General features: G+C 40.8%; 1 protein-coding gene across 1 annotated transcript in view; it reads right to left on the bottom strand.

Annotated features, from left to right (window-relative positions):
• Positions 1-14795: 14795 nt before the first annotated feature.
• The window catches only part of dync2h1 (dynein cytoplasmic 2 heavy chain 1), a 231897-nt gene continuing 227129 nt past the window's right edge, over positions 14796-19563 (bottom strand). The window contains exons 95-96 of the mRNA XM_057838672.1: positions 16319-16435; positions 14796-15017 (exon numbers count right to left, since the gene is read on the bottom strand). Coding sequence (XP_057694655.1) covers positions 14856-15017; positions 16319-16435 — 279 coding nt within the window. The 3' untranslated portion in view covers positions 14796-14855. The remainder of the gene's footprint in view (positions 15018-16318; positions 16436-19563) is intronic.

Below are 19563 nucleotides of genomic sequence, written 5' to 3'. Positions count from 1 at the left end.
CCGCCATATTCTCCTGATTTGGCACCGTCAGACTACCACCTCTTTGGTCCAATGAAAGAAGGACTCCAGGGCAACCGATATGGCAATGACGATGAAGTGAAAACTGCTGTCAAGAATTGGCTTAGAGATCAACCGGCTGAGTTCTACAACACTGGTATACATGCCCTCGTTCATAGGTGGACTGTAGCTCTTGAGAGAGGTGGAGACTATGTGGAGGAGTAAAAATGTAATCCTCAGACGTGTACCTTTATTTTGATTTATAATACATGTTGCTATTATAATTTGTTTGTACATGATAAAGTTGGGTGCATTACTTTTTGAATACCCCTCGTAAATAGTAAGAAATTTCAATGGAAGATAAAACGTTTTTTTTGACAGTTTATTTAGTTTACAGTACCGGGTTTTGAAATTGCAATGAGTTTAAGAACAAATTTTACTTTGAAACGGTGTTCTGCAAATATATTCCACACAACGAAATGTCCTACCAATGCCCAGTGCGATGCACGCGCATGCGTATTATTTTCATTTTTATTGTGTCTTTTATTTATTTTTTTATTTTTTTAAACCTTTCCATTGCCTCAAAATACTTTTGCCGTGTTTTCCTCTGATAGTTTTAAGCATTGTGTTTTCTTGATGTAGCTTTAAAGCAGTGTTCTTTTGTGGACCACTTTAGTCGCGTAGTGAATTTAAACCACCCTTATTTGATATTATTACGTATGTTTGAGTATTTTCTAAAGGTATTTTTTAGTACATTCGTCTTGTGTGCATCTAAACAAAACAAGCTGAAAGCGCACGGTAGTACTTTGAGAGTCAAATTCACCATTGGTAGACGTTTCGCAGGTGTAGGATATTTTGGGGATATTTTGGCAGACCAACAGTATTAACAAGGAACATTTGTCATTCATTCATCATTCATTCAATTCATTCTTGAGAACATGAATTTTTTTGTGTAAAAACGTGAAAATAAAATAATTGAACTGCTCAACACAAGTGAACCCTTTTTAAGAGGAAGAGTTTAACAAAGTTCAGCTGCAATTATTTTGTTATCTAAATGAGGGTTCTCGAAAAAGTGTTTTCAATATCCACCCACCTGCTGTTCGCCTCATTCTTTTATTTTTCGCGCTCTCTGTGTGATGTTCTACGGCTACTTTGCGCCTGCTGCTCACGTCCACGTCACACAGGCAAAGCGTGGAGAAAACGTGGAACGAGTCTTGACTGCGACGAAAGTGATTTCCCTGGCATCAAACACATTGTCTGGAAATTTAATACCTACTGAAATTTTCCATAGAATTCAAGACAACTTAAATCCTTGATTATCCGGCTTTTAAAGACATTTCAAGACTTTTTAAGCACCCACAGGAACCCCGTTTTACAGTAAAATTATACAAAACCCATCCCACCTGCTTTCAATACTTAACTCACAAATGCTCCGGTTTGTGTGTTAGAGCTGTGCCTTCAAGAAGTGCATGGAGCCTGATTGGGGTTGGCGAGCAAGAGGAAGCTTGGCCCAATCTATGGCAACTGTGTGTTGAGTGTCTGGATGGGAGCTGTCGCCTACAGTAGCTTTTGTTTCAGTGTGCTCATTGCATTTGTTTTTCTGTTCTCCTACCGCTTTAAAGTGTATCACAAAAGTGAGTACACCCCTCGCATTTCTGCAGATATTTAAGTATATCGTTTCATGGGACAATACTGACAAAATGACACTTGGACACAATGAAAAGTAGTCTGTGTGCAGCTTATATAATAGAGTTAATTTATTTTCCCCTCAAAATAACTCAAAATATAGCCATTCATATCTAATCCCCTGGCAACAAAACTGAGTACACCCCTTTAAAACTACGTACATCCCTAAATGTCCAAATTGAGTACTGCTTGTCATTTTCCCTCCAAAATGTCATGTGACTCATGACAGGAATGCTGTCAGCATTGCTGCAGAGATTGAAGAGGTGGGGGGTCATCCTGTTAGTGCTCAGACCGTACGCCGCACTCTACATCAAATTGGTGTGCATGGCTGTCACCCCAGGAGGAAGCCTCTTCTGAAGATGGTAGACAAGAAAGCCCGCAAACAGTTTTCTAAAGACATGTCAATAAAGCACATCTATTATTGGAACTATGTCCTATGGTCTGATGAGACGAAGATTAATTTGTTTGGTTCCGATGACCTCAAGCATGTGTGGCTGTGACCAGGTGAGGAGTACAAAGATAAGTGTGTAATGCATACAGTCAAGCATGATGGTGGTAATGACCCCCCACACACACAAACACACACACCTCTTCAATCTGCAGCAATGCTGACAGCACTCCTGTAACGAGTCACATGACATTTTGGAGGGAAAATGACAAGCAGTACTCAATTTGGACATTTAGGGATGTAAGTAGTTCTCATGTGGCGTACTCACTTTTGTTGCCAGGGGTTTAGATATTAATGGCTATATATTGAGGAGAAAATAAATTAACTCTATTATATAAGCTCCACACAGACTACTTTTCATCGTGTCAAAGTGTCATTTTGTCAGTGTTGTCCCATGAAAAGATCTACTTAAAATCTGCAGAAATGCGAGGGGTGTACTCACTTTTGTGATACACTGTATAAAAAGGTGAAAAACACTCATATTTTCCCTGGAACACTTTATACTACAAACTTGCCCAGTTTGTCCAAGTGAAACCAAATCAAGTTCATGAAAAAAAAAATTCCATGACTGACTTGCAAGACAAGTTTTATCTCATGGGTAAAACGTGTGATAGCTTTTGTCATGAAAAATGTTTCTAATATCCCATATTAAAGGAACCTCTCTTGTTTAAATCGATAAGCGGAAGCTAGAATAGGGAGTGTAGTTAAGTCTTAGCAATGAATCAAAAATAGTTAAGAGTAGTGGTCCCCAACCTATTTTGCACCATGGACTGGTGTGATGTGTGGCAGAAAATTATAGTAAATATAAAATAACATGACAGGGCTAAAAACGAACATTAAGTGCAGGGGAAATATAACTCACTGAATGCTGAATCAACTTTTTTTGTTTTTTTTAACAACGGCCTTTCCTAAAACCTGACTGCAAATATCCTCAGTCGCAGGCATAATGGGTTCTTCTCCAATCGTGAAAGGTTTGTTGGCTTTAGCAATACGGTTCGCCACGTGGTATGATGCTCTCAGTGCATTTGCTTGTGATGCCTCGTTTGCTCGCTTTTAGCTACATATTATGCAGAATGGACTTGGTTGTAGGCTCCTCCTTTGGCTCAGCAGGTAGCCTTTTCCCCGTAAAAAAGCTTTCCAAAGACGCCACCGCCCGAAGCACACAGCAAATAGCAGATAACGTTCCTGTTTACATTGACTGATGCTGGGCTGATATTGACTAATCTGAGTAGAGATTTGTCAAGGTCTCCCTCTAATGGCTGGCCGTCATTACTGGGGTGTTTGCAATAGCATCAGTCAATGTAAAAAGTAATGCGAGCTGCTATGTGCTGCGGGCGGCATACTTCGGCAATGGCGGACGGGGTACTTCCGGTCGTTTTGCTCGACTTAGTTTATAGATGTGCAAACACCTAAGTAATGGCGTCAAACACTAGAAGGCAACGTACACCAATCTCTACTCGGATTAGTCAGGAGCAGTGTTTCTCAATTATTTTCTGTTACGCCCACCCCCCCCAGGAAGACGTAAACGTTTTGCGCCCCCCCAACTCTCTGCCACTTCTGTAAATAGTGTCATTTGTCTATAAAATTGTTATTATTACAAGTACACCTCTGCATAACATTGTGACCTTTTTAATATTAAAGGGGACAAAAATCATATAAATCAACTTACAATAAAGTATAATTTTATTAACATTTTTTTGTTTGTAACAGAAAATACTTAAAGTAACACAAAGTAATTTTTGAACTTTTATAAAATAGTTTCATAACATTTGTGATAATATTTCGACTGACAACTAGTTGATTTATACCACTTCTACATCTTGAGGGGGTCTGTATCACTTTCACCGGTACTAATTAACTTTGAGGAGGGTGGCAGGAACCCTGCCACAAAAAAACCAAACAAAAAAAAACTAAACTATAAATGTGCTGACTACTTTATGGCATACGTCACTTCCCCCTTTCCCCATTCATTATGAACACGGAAGTCGATGCGAACGCTTTTGCGCAAATGCTGCAAAGATGGCAGACCAACAGAAGAGACAAAAGGTTTTGTCCGAGGAGTAAAAAAATAGAGGCTATTAAGATATACAGAATAAACATTAGCCCTGCTTTCACTCGCTGGAGTGACGCCCCCCGCCCTCAACTGAACTGTGAGGTTGGTGGTTAGCCACACGGTTGCTAACCATCATATGCTATTGTTTAGCCACAACTGGATTCATCACCTTATTACTATTCGTCCTTCACACAGCCGCTGGAAACAGAAATGTTGTTTAATCCATCTACAGGCGACCGGAAGATTGATTTTTGATCCATTAATAATTTCAAAACACTGTTTGGGTGTGCGCTGGTTCTCATGGAAAAACCCAGCGCTGGTCCTCATGGGAAACGCAGTCTTCCTTAAGGCAAAAGAATACCGCTTTTGTCCACTGACGTCGCTAAAATCGACCAAACTTAAAAGTTACAAAGTGTTGCTTTAATGTACATTAATTTGCCTGAATTAGAAAAAGTCACATCCAAACTGTAAAAATACACTCAATGTACATTTTTTTGACCATTTGATATTATAAAATAACATTTAATAAAATCAATAAATAATAATAACTTCAAATTGATTAGCAACATTAACTCATTGGGACAATATGCCAAACAATTTGATTTAAAATAAATAAATAAATAAAAGAACAAAAACAACATCCTTGGACAGAGGGACAGTCTTTATTTTTGCTGCTGGCAGTATCTACCTTTGCTATGGTGTGGGTTTATTTTGCACTGAGCAACTTGGTATGCCACCTAATATGATGCTAACAGTGCTCACCGGTTTACTGACGTAACTTTGACGAAGCGATTGTTGGCAAAATTCGGCACGTTTTTGCTGAAAAAAAAAAATCAAGCGGTTTATCAATGTGATTGGGGTCTAATGTCTAAGTGACGTCTTAATTGAGTTGGCTCCCTGCTGTCCTCTGCATACATTTTTAGACACAGTAAACAAACAGGTCTTTTCTCATCTCCCACTGTATAAGCCAAATGCTACATGCGTTTCGTCATATTTCCTCGTCTTAGCTCTTCGTATCTCCAATGCTCTTTGTTGTGTGCTCGTTTGGTTCCAAAATACAGTACTGCGTGCACTTAAAATGAGAGTGACACTGCTACCCAATGACTGGATGTCCACTTTATTCTATTACGGCAAAAAAGTATGTTCCTCGAGGTCTCATGCACCACCCCTGGCATTGCTCGGCCCAGTCTTGGGGGTTCCTGGTTTAGAGGGTAAAGAAGATTTTTATTTAAAGACTTTCAAAGCTTACTTCACTCTGCTTTTCTGCTATATTTTCCATCAGTTGCTTATTTATGGACCTAATCCTCTCTATTTGTCCTGATACTATGGCTCTCCTCCCATTTCGGTCATCTCTATCTGACTATTTGAGTACTTCACTATGATTTTCCCATTTTCTTCACTTCCAGCAACACTGCCCTCTGTCTCGCTTCTTCTTTGCTACTTACTCTGTGACCCAATGGTTTTTTTTCCACAATCCAATTCCCTCCCTTTTCCTCACCTGTCGTTCTGGAACGGTCCCATTTTGTTACACTGCGGTGCACACACAATACCTACTTCTTGCTCAGGGCACAAATATGCACACTGGAGTCTATACACACACAGTCACAAACATTTGCACAACTGTGACACACAATATAGCAGATGATCACAGAGGGAAAATAATATATAATTAGGCTATCCATCAAAATGGGCCGCTCGTGACTATCTCGCCACGTACACACATAATCACACACACGAACACCCTTGTATCATCTTTTGCTTCAAAGACTACTTTCGATGTCTGCCCCACCAATCACGATTAGGGACTAACGTAGTGACCATCCATGTGGGTGTTTTGTTGCTTTGAGAACAGTGAAGCGTTTAAGATTGTTTCAGCACCTGTGAAACCAGTAGAGTGAGCGAAAGTAGCAATGGTTTGAATTGTTTATTGCAGAAATTTATAGGACAGTTTGTAAGCCCAGCCTACAAACATTCATATAATGCACACAAAAAATGCTCTTTGACATGTTAGGGCAAAAGAAGTGGCAGGAGAAGTGAGATTTTTTTTTTGTGGGGGTATGACAACAGAAGTGGGCAGAATAGCCCAAAATCCCAGTAATCAAGGCTATAGGCTTGGTCTAAACCACGGGCGTCACCAGACAAATTTCACTGGGGCATGCGCCACAGTATTCCTCCGCAGTGCCCCAGTATAAAATTCACGGGTAAAAAGTATTCTGGAGTTTCAGTCTACAAAGCATAATCTACAGAGTGTGCCTGTTGAAAGAGCAGCTGAAGAGCGTTTTGGATTTCGGTGTAATTTGACGAGTATGAACTTTGGACGAGTTTGTCAAAACAACCATGTCATTTTTAACGTGTAACTGCGATGATAATTTGTGTTTTTTTAGGATTTGTGCACTCTGTTAATAGTCCCCTCCCAAACCCGGAGGAGTGACGTAAATTCCTGAATGCAACAGACTATCCACAGCGAGCATAGCAGCAGCAACAATATCAGTGATATTTCCACCAAAAGTAACCAATCAGGATCGCTCTTTCATGACGCTAACGGTGGCAAAGGCTGCAAGGAAAGATGATCTAGAATTAATCCCTATATGTTTGAACCTGAGGCATCAGATGACGATGATTTACTCGGCAGAGCAGACGTTGGTGATGACGCCGCTTGAGAGCTCGACACTTCACGAAAGAAAGAGTGGTACGTAAGCCTGAACGATAGATCGTTTAAACATCGCCGTCGCGATGTGTGCATGCGCAATAGTCCCACTGCAAGGACGTGTGATAGTTTTTTTGTTTTTTCCCACAAGCTTCATGCGCTCGCACAGCTTCCTTCCCTCTCCCAACTCTTTGTTCCTTAGTCACTGTGGCATTCACTTATTAAAGTTAACGATGTGGACAGATGGTTGTCTTTGATCTTGCCAGGGAAGCCGACTTCACATGCGCCTTATAAGTCAATCATCGTTTAATTTGTTAAGAAGCACGCGCTGGAATGAATGTGTGTGTGTCAAGACGTTCAAGGCAGCTGGACATATAATGTTGTGGCAATAAATGCTAGAAGGGATCTTGAGGAGTTTGTAATTTCTACATGTCACTCCAGCAGTCACAGACAAGTTAGGTAAACAGAAGCATTTAATAAAGCCAAGCATTTTTCTACTACAATACTTTATTCTTGTTTAAAAATGATTCGAGGGGGCAGTTATGTTCAAAACTAATCATAATTATTACATTTGAAGTGCTTGAAATCATTTATTAAAATATATAATAATATATATAATTTTTTAAAAAACATACTTTGAGGAAAAAAAGTGAAAAAAACATGTCTTATACCCGTATGTACCTCTTTCCAATGCTGAATCTGAATAAATACAATGAACGCACACCAAAACAAAACAAAAAAAATTGGGGTGGGAAGGGGGGTGGGGGCGTGGGGAGTGCTACTGTGCAGTTTTTCCCTTATCGCGGCGGGTTCTGGTCCCCATTAAACGTGAAAAACGAGGGATCACTATGCACTGTGGTCACGGTGAATCATCCAAAGTCTTTCCAAACACCTATTCAAGTCATCTAGTGAAAATCTCTTTAAAAAACAAACAAACAAACAAACAAAATAATGTGTATATATATATATATATATATTTATATGTATGTAGGTATGGCGGAAAACACTAAGGTTACTTGAAGTTCCCTTCTGAGCCCCCCAATTTGGCCAAATTTCAAAATTGTCTGATATGCATGTGTGATACATCATTGGGAAGCTTAAAATCTCAATTTTCTGGGGGAAGAAAATTTTGAACAGAAGGGCATTTAAAAAAAAAAAATTAAGCAGCAAAACCCTATCTGGAGGTGAGAGCACGCGAGAGCAGAATTACAGACGCCATGACTTTAACGAGATATTATCGCGTACTTACCTCTTTTCTTATCCAAAAACTCCATGTAGCATGTATCACTGAGTGTCAAGACACAGCTGTAAATGGCCAAAGCTGGATTTTTTGGGGATTTTATGGGTGAAACATGGTGATATAGCAAGGGTCGTGATGCAAAATAGGCAGACATCAAGTTGAGGTCGAGATTTTTTTTTCATATATTTAAGCTTTTAAACTTTTTTTTTTTCATTTTTCTTTGTTGGGATCAATTATTTATCATCTAACATATCGGAGAAAATGCGACAGTAACAAAAAAAATACAATTAAGCGATAGTTATGAGGTAGATATCCGCAACTTTTTTACGGACGGCAAGGATAGCTTGGTGCTATACTCTTGTATCGGAGTGTTGGTGAGGTCTTCAGGAGTTGACGTCATTGGGTAGCGGCCGGCAGCAAGGCCTTGTCGCTCGTCCCCCGTTGCCAAGGTGTTGCTATGACAGTAACTAAAAAACTACGCGGTCAATTCAAAAACAAAAATTGGTAATGTGAGTTTTGAGACAGCGAATGACGCATTCAGGCCAATTTAACTGATTAAAACGCTCATCTGAAAAACTCTTAAGCTGCCCTTCAATATGGTCATATTGCTCTATTCACACCATATAGACAATCTGCACATGGCTCCTTAATATGGTAATTTATGCACGTAACTTTGGCTGTGATAGGCATAAGAGTTGAAATCAAAGACGTAGGTTTGCATAGGGGCGGTAGGGACCAACTTTTCAGGATGCTCAAATTGTCCCCACCAACGTTTAAGCAACCTTATTTGCATTATGACTTCAGTTATATAGGTCATTTAGATTGTTTTCCTTTATGTTGTGAGGATTGAATTGATCCTGCCAATATTAAGTGAATTACAGTACTTTCATTATGGTCAGACTTACATTGGCCCCTTTTCACTAGCTGAATGTGCCAGTCCATTTTTTTACCCTCACACGCATGTTTGATTGGCTCATGACTTGACCCCCCTACACACACACACACCTTCATAGCCCGAGATAAATACAACATGCCGCCTCCCCCGCCCCCTTCGAAGACGAGGGATATTAGAATGTAGAATGTTGAAGTTATGTAAAAAAAAAAAAAAAAAACACGTCAATATTGTGGAGGTGGGGAACACACCACTAAATTTGCATCTGCTACAGTTCTTCAACTCCGTTTAACTCACTTAGATTTCTTGACATAAGAAAATCAGATAGCTGAAAATAAGATTAACAGATTTATTTTAAGCAAAAAGTTTGTATATTTAATCTCAAAAGAAAAACTTGTCAGAAATGTACTTAATTTAAGAATAGATATTGGTGAAAACATAATTTTTTTTCTTGATTAAGGTGAAAAATGACCAACTTTTGGATGTATGGGCTCAACACGAATAAATAGTAATATTTACTTAATGTAAATAAGAATATGACGCATTAATCTCTTAACTAGCCTTTAACACTCAACACTCAAAACAAGATGGGAGAAAATTATTTGACTAGATTTCACAAAAAAATGTCAGATTAAGACGTTATAAATTTGCAGTGTGAAAGTTAGTATAGGTCAATACAGATTTATTTTGCATCAATCATTTAGCCTATCCATTAATTAGGTTCATATTGGTGAGAAGTGCAGCCCTGACCCCCGTTCACCAAATATGTTTGGTCTTATTAATGTCCCGTCCCCAGCAAAAAGTGTACATGCAGGTTATGCTGTAATATCGTCCATACCAATATTGTGACCAAACCTACGCCCTTGGTTGAAATTTCCGCGAAGCACTTTTGGGAGGAAAAAAAAACCTTCGGGTGATATGCTGCGTTCATCTATGTCGGGAGATCTGAGTCTGACTTCCCAAATTGAAAAATCGTTCTGATGTGTTATGAAGTCGTAATGCCGGATAAAACTACGGTTGCAAAAGAGTAGTAGCCTATTTTAACGCTCCAACGATACATCACAAGTTTCGTGACAGTTTGGTGCTTTTAATAGACGCAATGGAATAGAGGATCATTTTTTTGGATTACTCCAACAACAAGTGACTGAAGCATCAATATTACATTGCATGTGCTAATTATACGGTTGAAGGTGCAAATTGCAGCATCAATATTACATCGCATGTGCTAATTATACAGTTGAGGGTGCAAATTACATCTTCCCACCTGCTTTACAGGTTGGAGCCAGATAAACTGCCAATAATTGTTCGTTTTTACCTATGTGTTATGTTTTTTTGGTCACATATTCCCACGAATTGTAAATTCAAAGTGACTATGAGAGCAAAAAGCATGTTTATTTCATATTTCACGGGGTACTTTACACTCCTGAATGAAATGGACCGCCTGGATGTGTGTGGAAGCGATTGATAAATTTATTAATTTTTTTTAATCCCGCGCCATGAAAATGAGTGACTTCCTGGATTGATGAAAAAATGCGAATGTGATGTCAGTGGGATAATCATCTTCAGCATACAGCCGCTACTAGAGTATGCAGAGCGACTGCGGATTCAGCTTTTGCGGATTACTTTATTTTTTGCCAGCCCAATGTGCTGCAGGCTGCATGTAGGCCTTTTTAGGTTTCAAAAAGTTCCCGTTCACCGCAGATAATGTCCAAAACAAGTCCAACAACTGTGGGACCGTTGTGAAGCTACGTGCTTTATATTACGTCAAATACTGGGACCATGGCACACGTTTTAATAAGTAGGTGGCTTGCATTTTGTGGGTGAAAATACTCCCTGTCCACCGAGAAGGCCATGAGCCGACGAGCGGCAGCTTGTCGCACACCATGGTCGCTGGCCGATAAAGTCGTGCCCGTCGAGAATGCGCTTTCCTCGGTTTGGCAACGAGCAAACCCCTGCTCCGACGTCGATCGCTTTAGCTGGCTGATCCAGCCCGCTCGGTCCTATACACGTGCCCGCAGAGAATGCGCTTTCCTCGGCTTGGCCACGAGCAGTCCCCCGCTCCGAGGTCGGCTGGTTTGTCCGGCGGTCATTTTCCAGCTGCGTTCACGGCAACGAGCACTCGTGCCCGCAGCAAATGAACGACGAGCCGAAACTTGCTCACCTCCAGAGGCTGGCCGATCGGTGAAAATAATCAACCCTGTCGCCGTGTGTGACATGAGTCCGAAAGGGGAGAATAAGACTTGGAAAAGCTGCTCGGTTCGGGTTAGCATGTCGGCTAGCTGTCACGCTTTCTGTTTTGTTTATGCTCTTTCCTCAGTCTCCAAAGCCGGGGCAGGGAAATGACAAAGCTCCAGTGGCATAAAATACCGTTCGGGAGAGAAAGAAGTCGGCAGTTTTGACCATTATGCTGTAATTTTGCCCTGTCGCACCAAATAAATGCATTTTTAATAGTTCATATTTGATTTAGCACATCATTGTTATTTATCATGACCATACCATTTATTTAGCAATTGGGGAAAAAATACTCTAGGTGGGGATGCTAGAGCGCTATAACAACAGGCGGGTCCAAACGGCAGATTAAAAGACTCCTTTCTCGTCATCTGCGCCTATCCAAATTGTTGTATATAGTCGAATCGTCTCAAAATATGATTCTAATTCACATAATAATGCTATTTGAAAAAAAATTATGGTGTCACAGGCACTTTAAATGGCTCAACTTCACTCTACGTATATGGCAGTTAATTGTGGTAAAATGACTATGGTTGCAAATTAAAGTAGCAGATTATCTGCAGTCTTTTAGTTTACTGGCTATAAATACAATGATAATTAAATGCGATTTGAGTGAGAGGCTCACTAAAGAGCTTTGTCTAATATTGTGTTAAAGTGATACGTGGTATTTGAACTGTATCAATCAATACTGATGCTATTTATTGCCATTTGTTCATATGACCAAAATTACTACATCAGTCTATATGACTTAATTGCCTACAGTATCTTTATCTTTCTATCAGTCGTCATAATTTCCAACTGTTTTACAAGCATTTTATTTGTTACTGCAGTTGCTGTAATCTGTAACCAGATGTATTATTTTTTAATTCTACTTGACTCAAACAGCATTACTCATGCAAATGGATATTAGAAAGTTATTTGCTCACAGCAAGGATAAATCAGCTAGGAGGAATGAGAGAGGTAAACTGGGGAACCACCTAGGCAACATAAACCACTATTAGGTCACAACCTACCAGTTGAGTGTTGGTGAATGAAGTCTTAATTGATAGTCTAAATGATCAATGCAAAATAAATCTGCATTGACTTATTCCAACTTCCATATATATTGGTTCAGTTGATACACCGTTTGATTCTAACCTTCGTTTTCAAAAACTAGTGAAGAAATATTTCGAAAAATTCCAGAATAAATGTCTGGATTTTATTAACAAATTTAAATTACAATATTTGAAGAAAATTTAACATACACAAAGAATACATGGAGGATGTGGCACGTTGTCAACATGTTTTTCTGTGTCAGGGCTGTGTGCATGTGTGTGGGGGTCAAGTCATCACTCAATCAAACGTGTTTAAGGGAGAAAAAAAGGACTGGCACATTCAGCAAGTGACAAGGGGTAAATATAAGTCTGAACATAATGAAAATAATTCACCTAATAATTAGGGCTGTCAAAATTATCGCGTTAACGGGCGGTAATTAATTTTTTAAATTAATCACGTTAAAATATTTGACCCAATTAACGCACATGCCCCCCTCAAACACATTAACATGACAGCAGTGTAATGTCCGCTTGTTACTTGTTTTTTGGTGTTTGGCGCCCTCTGCTGGCGCTTGGGCTCAAATGATTTTATAAGTTTCAGCACAATGAGTGAGCATGGTGTAATTATTGACAACAACAATGGCGAGCTACTAGTTTATTTTTTGATTGAAAATTTTACAAATTTTAATAAAACAAATTTTTTAATATAAAATTTCAATAACTTGTACTAACATTTTTCTTTTAAGAACTACAAGTCTTTCTATCCATGGATCGCTTTAAGAGAATGTTAATAATTTTAATGTAATCTTGTTGATTTATTGTTACAATAAACAAATACAGTACTTATGTACCGTATGGTGAATGAATATATCCATCTTGTGTCTTGGTGGTTTGAATTGCGATTAATTACGATTAATTTTTAAGCTGTAATTAACTCGATTATAAATTTTAATCGTTTGACAGCCCTACTAATAATGGTAGGATCAATTCTATCTTCACAACATATGGGAAGACAATCTAAATTACCTATATAAGTGAAGTTATTATAAAATGCAAAAAGGGTCACTTAAAAGTTGGTGGGGACAATTTCAGCATCCTGAGAAGTTAGAAGTGTTATGTCCCTACCGTCCCTATGCAAACCTACACCCTTGCAAGTAAGTGCAGTGTAACTCCACAATAATATTAATCAAGTAAAAGTTGTCATTCAAAAAAATTACTCAAGTAAAAAAGAATTTGGTAAAAAGAGTACTCAAGTAATGAGTAACATTGTAACAGCTTACAATGTCACATTTTGTTTTTCTCAGCACGTCATCTATCTGAACTGTTTATCCTTTACTATAACCTCCTACATGACAATATTAGGCCTGAAAAATACACAACAATCATTGAATTCCGACTAGAAAATTCTACAGAAATGAAACATCACCCATCCAAAGAGCATGAGTGTCTGCTAGTGGAGAAAAGATTTCCTACCATGAAATTGAAGCCATCATATCTGCAGTTTTCCGGCGCCAAATAAAAACTAGGTAGAGAGGTTGAAATCCGTGCTTTCGAGTAATGTCGATGCAGTAATGCAGCGCTCTCTGTACAATTGTTTATTCTTTACAGAGTTATCTGGAAAACACGACTGGATAGGTGGCCTCAAGATCCGGAATGGTCTACAGAGTTGAGAATGCTTTGTTCCATTGCAGCGAAACGAGGTGAGTCATTGGATAAATGCTGAGCTTTTCCCACCATCAAAAGCTCAGTGTCTTCTCATAGGACTTCCGACTGCAAGCTTCTTGTTCATTCAATCGTGCAACTTCACAGTGCTTTAAACAGTGTGGATGCTGAGCGTCTACAGAGTTGAGAGTGCGTTGTTCCACTGCGTTGAAATGAGACAGGATAAATGCTGAACTTGTTCCACCCATTGAACGCTCAGCATCTCTGGGGGTCTATTGGCAGTGGGTGGGTCTTGGCTGGCCAAGACGCTCAGCTTCTCTGCATGATGATCGGCTGATCTGTCTGAGGCTGAATCCTTTTTTGACTCAGCGAAATGATTAGGTCTGCGTTATCATACGACTTCCGACTGCAAGCTTGTGTGCGGTCATGTGACTGTATTCTTACATCCGATTGGTACAACGGAGTCATGTGATTATTGTCTCATTGGGGAAGGTAAATCTAATATGTCGAATATGTATGCGATTGGTTGGCAACCATTTCAGGGTGTACCCCGCCTACTGCCCATTGTTATCTGGGATTGGCTCCAGCACCCCCCGCGACTCTAGTGAGGATAAGCGGGTCGGAAAATGAATGAATGTAGAATGAAGAAGAAAAATGTAACAATTCTAATGTAGCCAAAAGTAGCGGCTACGGTATAGTAAGACTACTCTTAGAAGTACATTTTTCTCAAAAAGTTACTCAAGTAAATGTAACTCGTTTCTACCAAACTCTGATGACCAGTATACTGTATGAAATGGATGGATACCCAAATAGCCTATAATGATATATTTTCAGAAAAAAGCAGCATCATTAAAACTAAACAAAAAAACAACACAGTTACCAGCTGAAATTAGCATTACACCTTTATTTTGGTATATAATAAATACAGTCAGAAAATAGATTTTAAAAATATGTTCATGATGTCCTATCATCGTTGTTTAAGGAAAAGGGCAGCACCAGTCTGTATCCACTGGCTGGAGTTGCTTCTGCAGGGCACGCTAATGTGCGTGACCACCTTAACCCTCTCGGAGCTTCTGTACAGAGGCAGCCAGATGCTCTCCTCCGTAGCAGCAGGGTCAGCAGTAGAATTCTATGAGTAAGCATGAAACAAGACAACTGACATCATTCCCAAATGCAAACAAGGGCAATGAGTACACGTAAACCTCTTAAATGGTAGGAAAAAAACATTTATCAGCTGCCAAATATATGAGAGAACAGCTACAATCTTGGACAGAGTTCGAGAGAACAGCTACAATCTTGGACAGAGTTCGATCCCAATCACATTTTTCGGGAAGGATCCAAGCAAGAATGCAATAAGACTTTAATTCAATGCAATAATACCCGTTTCAAATTATATTGGACAAGAGATGACATAGCTAATTGGGAATGTTTTATATCTTAGTTCTGGTACAATCGATTATTTTCATAGTTGGCTAATCATCAAGGGTTTTTGCGATTAGTCGGCTTGTATATACAGGTAGTCCCTGGTTTACGTACGAGTTCCGTTCCTGCGCTGGCTATATTGTACTGTCCGTGCCAAGACGTTGGGGGTCCTAGTTAGACAGTAAGCTAAACTGCGAAATGACGATGTCTGACATCCGTGCGGTTTGCTGACTTTATTCAGATGCTCATGACATCAACACTTGCAGAAGAAACTAAAATAAAATGAACTTAAATCAGTCTTCAATAACAGCAATTCAAATTTGCGTTTACAAGTAGCTGTTGATAAAGCAATAAGAAACGATTACCATGTATCAGTTAGCGTCTGCACATCATCGACAACAATCACAACTGACCCCAAGAATTCGACCACAATAGAAAAAGCACAATAAACAGTACAAAAGCGGTTATACTAGACAGCCGTCGCCTCTGGATGCTTCACAACCAACAAATGTGCAAGCAGGCTGTCTACTCTGTCACCCGGCTGCTCTGTGTGTGCGTGATACGTGTGTGGGGTGGGCGGGTGTGTCTGTACATGCACTCGCCTTCTGTTCTACGCTTTCTGCGCCAAAATAAAAGCATGCATCAGACAACAAAAGTCAACATTAAAAAAAAACCCAAGAGAGGCGTCGTTAAGTCGAAATCACGCAAGTCCGTCGTAACCCGGGATGTATATACATACATACATACAGGTAGTAGTACAGGTAGTTCCCGGTTTACGATGTATCTGACTTACGTGATTTCAAATTATCGATGCCAGAGTCTCGTCTGCCATTTTGTCTCCAGTCCTTTTTATTTTTCAATTATGTTGACTTTTGTTTTGCGATTTGTTCCTTTCTCACGCATAGTGTACCAACAAATGTTTATATTTTGGTAAGAAGTTGCACACAATATAATAAATGATTCCATTCCCTTCTACGTGTGATGACTTAAGTACTCTGCAATGCTTACCTGAGGAACCCAAGCCATGTAGCAGAGAGGCACTGCTGAAACACTGGGAGAGTCATGCTGGTTTTCACAAAGATGGACACCATCGAAACTACAACCCTCCAGCTGCAGACCACCCACCTAAAAAATAGATTTGTAGACAAAAGTGAGGTGGGAAGAAAAAAACAAATGCACAATGAAATGGGGGCTCTGGCATTGTTGTGCTAATAATGCCTTCATTTTGAGTCCTAGGAATATTGGTTGATTGAGAGACTATTTTCTAGTTCCTTGATGATGAAATAATGAACAAGGATGTGGTAATCTTTATCATTCCAGAGACCACTTCTGTGGACAGCATAAGGGTTAAAACCTGCACCTTCATTCACATCCTCACTAAATCCAACATGTTCACTGTGGACTAGAAGCACTGCATCCATTTTCAACTGCTTAATCCAGGGTCGGGTTGCGGGGGCAGCAGCTTTAGCAGGGAAGCCCAGACTTCCCTGTCCCCAGCCACTTCAACCAGCTCCTCCGGTCAGATACCAAGGCATTTCCAAGCCAGCCGAGAGATGTAGTCTCTCAAGGGTGTCCCCTGGGCCTCCCACTGGTGGGACATGTCCAGAACACCTCTCAAGGAAGGCATCCAGGACGTTTTTGAAAGAGATGCCCGAGCCACCTCAGCTGGTGCCTCTCAACGTGGAGGAGTAGCGGCTCCTGGATGACTGGGTTCCTCACCCTATCTCTAAGGGAGAGCCCGGACACCCTGCGGAGGAAACTCATTTCGGCCACTTGTATCCGGTATCTTGTTCTTTTGGTCACGACCCACAGCTCATGACCATAGGTGAGGGTAGGAACGTAGACTGGTCGACTGGTAAATCGAGAAGTTCGCCTTTTGGCTCAGCTCCTTCTTCATTACAACGGACCGGTCCGCATCACCGCAGATGCTGCACCAATCTACCTGTCGATCTCCCGCTCCCTCCTACCCTCACTTGTGAACAAGACCCCAAGATACTTGAATTCCTCCACTGGGGCAGGATCTCATCCCATTTCTGACTGAGGACCATGGACTTGGATTTGGAGGTGCTGATCTTCATCCTAACCACTTCACACTCTGCTTCGAACTGTTCCAGTGCGAGTTGGGGATCACAGCTTGATGAAGCTAACAACACAAGATAATCTGCAAAAAGCAAAGATGCGATACTGAGGCCATCAAACCAGCCCCCCTTAAAGCTTCAGCTTCGCCTAGATATTCTGTCCATAAAAGTTATTAACAGAATCTGTGACAAAGGGGAACCATAGTGGAGTCCAACCCTCTCTAGGAACGAATCTGACTTACTGCCGGCAATGTGGACCAAACTCTGTCATCAATCTTACAGGGCAGCTTGGTACGCCGTACTCCCGAAGCACCCCCACAGGACTCCCCATGGAATATGGTCGAACGCCTCTCCAAATCCACAAAACACATGTGGACAGGTTGGGCGAACTTTCATGCACCCTTAAGGACCCTGCTGAGGGTGTCGTCCTGGTCCACTGTTCCACGGCCAAAACGAAAACCACACTGGACCTTCTGAATCTGAGATTCGACTTCCCGACGGACTCTCCTGTCCAGCACCCCTGAATAGACTTTACTAGGGAGGTTGAGGAGTGTGCTCCCGGAAGCAGTGAATATGCAAATGAAACTGCTCAATGTTAATGTAGTGGGGGGGAGGGACAACACTGACAAAATTACACTTTGACACAATGAAAAGTAGTCTGTGTGCAGCTTATACAATAGAGTTAATTTATTTTCCCCTCCAAATAACTCAAAATATTGCCATTAATATCTAGACCTCTGGCAACAAAAGTGACTACACCCCTTAGAAACTACATCCTTAAATGTCTAAATTGAGTACTGTCTGTCATTTTCCCTCCAAAATGTCATGTGACTCGTTAGTGTTACTAGGTTTAGATGTGCATAGGGAGCAGGAGTGTTCAAATTTGTAGTGCAGCTCTCACACTCTCTCATACTGGTCACTGAAAGTGCCAACATGGCACCACGTGGCAAAGAACTCTCTGAGGATCTTAAAAGACGTATTGTTGCGCTGCATGAAGATGGCCAAGGCTACAAGAAGATTGCCAACACCCTGAAACTGAGCTACAACAGAGTGGCTAAAATCATCCAGCGTTTTAAAAGAGCAGGGTCCACTCAGAACAGGCCTCGAGTTGGTCGTCCAAAGAAGCTGAGCACACGTGCTGAGCGTCACATCCAAATGCTTTCTTTGAAAGATCATCGCAGGAGTGCTGTCAGCATTGCTGCAGATTGAAGAGGTGGGGGGACAGCCTGTTAGTGCTCAGCCCATACGTCGCACTCCACATCAAATTGGTGTGCATGGCTGCCACCCCAGGAGGAAGCCTCTTCTGAAGACGGTACACAAGAAAATCCGCAAACAGTTTGCTATAGACATGTCAACCAAGCACATGGATTACTGGAACCATGTCCTATGGTCTGATGAGACGAAGATTAATTTGTTTGGTTCTGATGGTCTCAAGCATGTGTGGCGGTGACCAGGTGAGGAGTACAAAGATAAGTGTGTCATGCCTAAAGTCAAGCATGGTGGTGGGAATGTCATGGTCTGGGGTTGCATGAGTGCTGCAGGTGTTGGAGAGTTACATTCCATTGAGGGAAACATGAACTCCAACATGTACTGGACAGAGCATGATCCCCTCCCACCAGAAACTGGGTCGCAGGGCAGTGTTCCAGCATGACAATGACCCCAAACACACCTCCAAGATGACCACTGCTTTACTGAAGATGCTGAGGGTAATGGTGATGGACTGGCCAAGCATGTCTCAAGAGGTGAACCCAATAGAACATCTTTGGGGGATCCTCAAGGTGGAGGTGCGCAAAGTCTCAAATATCCGGCAGCCCAGCAACGTCGTCATGGAGGAGTGGAAGAGCATTCCAGTAGCAACCTATAAGGCTCTGGTCAACTCCATGCCCAGGAGAGTAAATGCAGTTCTGGATAATAGTGGTGGCCACACAAAATATTGACAGCTGACATGTTGTATGTTAATATTGACAACGTTCACCGAGGGGTGTAGTCACTTTTGTTGCCAGGGGTTTAGATATTAATCACTATATTTTTGAGTTATTTTGAGGGGTAAATAAATTAACTCTTTTATATAAGCTGCACGCAGACTACTTTTCATTGTGTCAAAGTGTCATTTTGTCAGTGTTGTTCCATGAAAAGATATACTTAAATATCTTCAGAAATGCGACTGTACTCATT

This window comes from Corythoichthys intestinalis, chromosome 6, assembly GCF_030265065.1.
Source record: "Corythoichthys intestinalis isolate RoL2023-P3 chromosome 6, ASM3026506v1, whole genome shotgun sequence".
NCBI lineage: Eukaryota > Metazoa > Chordata > Actinopteri > Syngnathiformes > Syngnathidae > Corythoichthys > Corythoichthys intestinalis.
This window is presented reverse-complemented; position numbering and strand designations above follow the sequence as displayed.